This window comes from Panulirus ornatus, chromosome 12 (assembly GCF_036320965.1).
Source record: "Panulirus ornatus isolate Po-2019 chromosome 12, ASM3632096v1, whole genome shotgun sequence".
Lineage (NCBI taxonomy): Eukaryota > Metazoa > Arthropoda > Malacostraca > Decapoda > Palinuridae > Panulirus > Panulirus ornatus.
Genome location: NC_092235.1, coordinates 17,841,236 through 17,847,671, shown reverse-complemented (window position 1 = coordinate 17,847,671; position 6,436 = coordinate 17,841,236). Strand labels below are relative to the sequence as shown.

The 6,436-nt window shown below is 53.2% G+C and overlaps 1 protein-coding gene across 1 annotated transcript in view; it reads left to right on the top strand.

The window, feature by feature from the left end:
- Positions 1–706: 706 nt before the first annotated feature.
- The window catches only part of LOC139752238 (ionotropic receptor 21a-like), a 30,565-nt gene continuing 24,835 nt past the window's right edge, over positions 707–6,436 (top strand). The window contains exons 1-4 of the mRNA XM_071668273.1: positions 707–894; positions 1,905–1,936; positions 3,712–3,882; positions 4,186–4,461. Coding sequence (XP_071524374.1) covers positions 707–894; positions 1,905–1,936; positions 3,712–3,882; positions 4,186–4,461 — 667 coding nt within the window. The remainder of the gene's footprint in view (positions 895–1,904; positions 1,937–3,711; positions 3,883–4,185; positions 4,462–6,436) is intronic.

Sequence of the window (6,436 nt, the reverse complement as noted above, 5' to 3'; positions counted from 1 at the left end):
GCGAGATGGTAAAAGTGCAGCTTTATCAGTCGGCAGAGCCAAATCTCTCATGAAAAGTAGACTTGGTACCAAAATATGGATTGCATTTTCGAAATCTACGTCCAAAACTACATCAAGTACACTACGCGCCATGTGTGATGAAAATGCGTTGTTGACCAGTGTTATTAGATTATTCTTCTCACCGTCCATTTCCCACAGTTTGACCGCTTCTCCTTCCGTTCACCATCTACAGTACATGGCTATTCTCAACAACCATCCCTACCACTGGACTATTTTTTTTTTTACCACCCATCTCCCTTCAACTGGTTTGTTCCTCCTGTCATCCACCCCATCATTGGGCTGTGACTCCTACCATTCTCCTCCCTTCTCTTGGCTGTTCCTTCTACTGATCACCTCCCCGTACCGACCATCTCCCCTCCAGTAGCCTATTCCTCCCACCGTCCACCTCCCTATCAGTTGAATGTCCCTTCTACCGTCCTATTTCCCAGTATCTGTTCTTTTGTACAGCTATCAAAAGAATGATAATAATAAAAGAAATTCACCCTCTTTTTTCACTAGGATTATGATAGTCTCCATTATCTCAGTCATGAGATATGATGGCACTCATCTTGAGGACAAGTTAATAACAAAGAAACATTAGAGATAAGACGACATCTATAACTCAACAACACTGCCACGGTGGTGACGGCTGCTGTCTCTGTCCCTCATGCGAAGCCCCATCTCCCAGCTGCAGACATACCCAAGTCCACACGCTGTGCAGATAAATCATCTACCAGGACTTAACCCTGGAAGGTGCCAGGAGTTCATAACTCCTTACTTAATGGCGCCAACTAGGGATATCTATGACTCTCACGAAATGACCACAATGTCATGCAGAGAGCTGGGCTCTCGAATGTAATGAAGACTTGTAGATATCTTAAGAGATGGCCTACCTCCTGCCAGTGGCACCAACAGCCTCACTTCCCGATATCCTGAAGTGTATCGGTGCTCCTCTGGTCACTCGACCGACACACCTTTGTCCTTAGAGGGAGCGCAACGCTGTCGAAGCAATGGTGGCAGGATGGGTGATATTCAGAAGACCTGTAGATCGTAGCAGGAGGGATATCTTCCCACACTTCTTCACTTGCCTTATAAAAGCCGACAGAGGGGGGCAGTTCACCCTTCAGGTGCATTTTCCATAATGGCAGGAGTCACAGGAGGCATTTGTGGGAGGGTGGCAGCTTCCACGGCCATCTCTCCAGTCTGCTGGGGTCATCGCCGCAGTGGGGAATCTTCGCTAACGCACATGTGGCACGGCGGCGCTTGGCCCTAACCTACAAAGGGATGAGACGTGCATCAAGTAGCAAGGTGGATAGTCTTCTGTGGCACCGAGGAGCTCCTCTGACGGAGACAAACTCAGCTCACGGCCGCCATAACACTTCATTCTTCCCCCAGGATTGGTTGATGAATGGGCGCCGCCTAGCGTAAGCTGCGGGAGATGAGATACAGATCGCCCGACCTGGACGTCGGTGCTGGTTCTGTGTGAGGTGACTCACTTGATAGACAGATGACATTCTCCCTTACCTCTGGTTGTTCCTTTATAACGTCTCCTGCAGGGGATCACAACGCTTCTCCACAACCAACAACAACTACAACCCAATCAATGGTACCACCACCACGACAACCACCATCTCAGCTTCCACCATCACCATTATCACCATTCCAGCTACCACCACCACCATTATCACCTTAACCCTAGATTTTACCACCACCAACATAACCATTACTACCACCACTCCAGCCTCACGAACACCATGCCTGTGGCGTTACGTGTTGCATCTTTCCTTCTGCCAAGATGATGCGAGACAAGTGTGTCACAAGCCCCCGTAGCTGCTGTCAATGTATGACCACCGCTCATCCCGCAGGTCGGCTCTGCCTGAGATCATTCCTTCGTGTGGTCAGTAAAGGTTTAGCTTATCTGACTCTGTACAAACCTGCTGCTGAAGTGTACATGTCAGTCTCGTACATCTGGCTTCAACACCACCCGCTCTATGACCATATGGTGATCTAGAAACGAGGAGGGAGCATGGTCACTTGCTTGATCCTCTGTGGTATACACAAATCATATGTTTGTTTGCTGTGTTCTGCATAATACTGAGATCTTGCTATTGACATTATCATAACACTTGGAGATGATCTTAAGTTTAGGTTACCTGGTACAGAGGAGTTGTGTTATCTCCATCATCATTTTGATACATAAAGTGTAAACATTACAGAACGTCACTGATGATAATATTATGATTGTTATTCATGACTTATTGTTATGGATTATCCATGTCAACTGTTACGTGGAATTTTTCATTGTCTCACTTGAGATAATATGTTTCCCTGATCTATACATAATCAATTCGCATAATGATATGAGGTTGTTGTTATCAACACATGAGAGCTGCATGTAATTCACTTTGCCCCGCAGGATGTTTTTCTGGTAATGATATGAGGTTGTTGTTATCAACATATTAGCTGGTTGTGAGTCACTCTGCCCTGCAGGATGTTATTGGTGGTTGTTATCAACATATGAGAGCTGGTTGTGAGTCAGTCTGCCCCGAAGGATGTTGTAGGCAAGTCGCCTGTTGTAAGTTGTAAGACGTTTGGCTTCAAACTTTCTCACAGTTAGAAAGGTTTTTTAAAGTTCGCTACTTGATCTTTTCTGTGACATTTAAGTATATTCCCAAACCGTTTCTACAACGAACTACTAAATTTCGATCGACATTTTCGAACTTGGAATGTCCAGCAAACACAAAGGAAACGACTGAATATCATCGTCTGGATAAACACATTCAAGAAATGACACATTTATTTGTCTTTCATTTTCTCTCATTCTTACACAAGGGAAGTACAGAGGAATAATCTGCAAATAACAACATCAACACACAGGTCACTCTGACGTGAAGAAATAACTCCTTATTTTTCACACACTGAAAAATCAGCCTCATTATAACAGTGTTGTATTTCAGGAGGTTCACATCAGCCAAGCTGAGCACATGTGTTGTGATCAGCGACCATCACTATACCACTGTGTTTACTAAACATTATGTATATATGAAAAATGTTGTCACATCCATGAATGTTTGACGGCCAACACTAGGGTAATGTGTGTGTGTGTGTGTGTGTGTGTGTGTGTGTGTGTGTGTGTGTGTGTGTGTGTGTGTGAGGGGATAGGCGAGGCTCCAGGTCACTCTCTGGCCTTCTAAGAACCTCTTCTGCACGACGATATGGCGCTTGGGCACGGTGTTATGACCCTTGAGCACAACCGACCCATCAACTGACGGTACGACCCTTGAGCTAACGGTACGACCATTGAACACGACGATACGACTCTTTGAGCCCGATGGTATGACCCTTGAGCCCGACGGTACGGCCCTTGAGCACGACGGTATGACCCTTGAGCCCGACGGTACGGCCCTTGAGAACGACGGTACTAAACACATCTAAGAACAGAAGGCAAGGCATGAGAAAAGTTGTCGAAATGTTCCTAAGAGATTGTGACCTGTGGAACATGGAGTAGTCAGAACACATCACATCTCGTCATCAGCTCGCATGAGTAAAAGAAAGGATCGCTCCCTTTTTGTCATTTTTTTTTGTCAAAAATTGGCCAAAAAATTGATTTTTTAAAATATCTACAATACTATTCTCCTGGGAGACATTTTGCAGTCTGACTCCTAACTACAGATGGAGAAGGCTTTGAATCAAATAACGGAGATGTAGAGATGAATGAAAAAGTGACAAAAGATTATCTCTTGCTCACGGGCCTTCACACTCCGTACCTCCCATGTAACCATACTTCAGACACCCCTGGAGCTGCATCCTATACGTTTTCTCTTGATCTTAACACCAGAGAAAGTGGGTTCTACCATGGCGCATTGTTTTCCAATACCAATGAAAGCCGACTGATGTAGAGAAAACATATGTGTAAGCTGCTATCACAGAGTATTTAGAGAAGAGCAACTACAACAGAAATACTGTCAATTAGAGTAAAGTGAAATTCCTGTCCAGAGCAACTTCCTTAGATAATAATCTCTCTCTCTCTCTCTCTCTCTCTCTCTCTCTCTCTCTCTCTCTCTCTCTCTCTCTCTCTCTTACAGACACCAGTCATGCCATGTGATGTCTGAGGATGTGATACTGCTGCCCCGTCATCCATTTTAGGCTCCATCCTCCCCTCATCTGAGGTGGGAACGTCCGGTGTTGCTGTTTCCCAACCTGCTCGGCACGAAATCAAGCAGTTATGTCCCGATGTCGAGGCAATGGGTCTACAACACCTTGCAGGCGCATCCCAAGAACCTCACCCTTCAGCCAAACCTGATTTGAGCAAGATCTCCCTCAAATCCCCACCGTCCTCACCCATCACCACCATAGATGTGTGTAAAGTGATCAACATCTTCCAGACACAGAGCAGCAGGATGCAGGAACATGCGTTTATCAGTACTTACGACACACCTACCCAGGATGGAGGATAGATTAGTTGACGCACATCTTCCTCAAGGTTCCGCTGACCCCAGGCACCGCTGACCCCAGGCACCGCTGACCCCAGGCACCGCTGACCCCAGGCACCGCTAACCCCAGGCACCGTTGACCCTAGGCACCGCTGAACCCAGGCACCGCTAACCTCAGGCACCGCTGACCCCAGGCACCGCTGAACCCAGGCACCGCTAACCTCAGGCACCGCTGACCCCAGGCACCGCTGAACCCAGGCACCGCTGACCCCAGGCACCGCTGACCCTAGGCACCGCTAACCCCAGGCACCGCTGAACCCAGGCACCGCTAACCTCAGGCACCGCTAACCCCAGGCACCGCTGACCCCAGCCATCGCTAACCCCAGGCACCGCTGACCCTAGGCACCACTAACCCCAGGCACCGCTGAACCTAGGCACCGCTGACCCCAGGCACGCTGACCCCAAGGCACCGCTGACCCCAGGCACCGCTGACCCCAGGCACCGCTGACCCAAGGCATCGCTGACCCAAGGCACCGCTGACCCCAGGCACCGCTGACCCCAGGCACCGCTGACCCCAGGCACCGCTGACCCCAGGCACCGCTGACCCCAGGCACCGCTGACCCCAGGCACCGCTGACCCCAGGCACCGCTGACCCCAGGCACCGCTGACCCAGGCACCGCTGACCCCAGGCACCGCTGACCCCAGGCACCGCTGATCCCCAGGCACCGCTGACCCCAGGCACGCTGACCCCAGGCACCGCTGACCCCAGGCACCGCTGACCCAGGCACCGCTGACCCCCAGGCACGCTGACCCCAGGCACCGCTGACCCCAGGCACCGCTGATCCCAGGCACCCGCTGACCCCAGGCACCGCTGACCCCTAGGCACCGCTGACCCCAGGCCTCGCTGACCCCCAGGCACCGCTGACCCCAGGCACCGCTGAACCCAGGCATCGCTAACCCCAGGCACCGCTAACCCCAGGCACCGCTAACCCCAGGCACCGCTGACCCCAGGCACCGCTGACCCCAGGCACCGCTGAACCCAGGCACCGCTGACCCCAGGCACCGCTGACCCCAGGCACCGCTAACCCCAGGCACCGCTGACCCCAGGCACCGCTAACCCCAGGCACCGCTGACCCCAGGCACAGCTAACCCCAGGCACCGCTGACCCTAGGCATCGCTGACCCCAGGCACCGCTGACCCCAGGCATCGCTAACCCCAGGCACAGCTAACCCCAGGCACCGCTGACCCCAGGCACAGCTAACCCCAGGCACCGCTGACCCCAGGCACCGCTGACCCCAGGCACCGCTGACCCCAGGCACCGCTAACCCCAGGCATCGCTGACCCCAGGCACCGCTGACCCCAAGCACCGCTGACCCCAGGTACCGCTGACCCCAGGCACCGCTGACCCCAGGCATCGCTAACCCCAGGCACCGCTGACCCCAGGCATCGCTGACCCCAGGCACCGCTGACCCCAGGCACCGCTAACCCCAGGCACCGCTGACCCCAGGCACCGCTGACCCCAGGCACCGCTGACCCCAGGCACCGCTGACCCCAGGCACCGCTGACCCCAGGCACCGCTAACCCCAGGCACCGCTGACCCCAGGCACCGCTGATCCCAGGCACCGCTAACCTCAGGCACCGCTAACCCCAGGCACCGCTGACCCCAGGCACCGCTGACCCCAGGCATCGCTGACCCCAGGCACCGCTGACCCCAGGCACCGCTAACCCCAGGCACCGCTGACCCCAGGCACCGCTGACCCCAAGCACCGCTGACCCCAGGCACCGCTGACCCCAGGCACCGCTGACCCCAGGCACCGCTAACCCCAGGCACCGCTGACCCCAGGCACCGCTGATCCCAGGCACCGCTAACCCCAGGCACCGCTGACCCCAGGCACCGCTGACCCCAGGCACCGCTGATCCCAGGCACCGCTGATCCCAGGCACCGCTGACCCCAGGCAACGCTA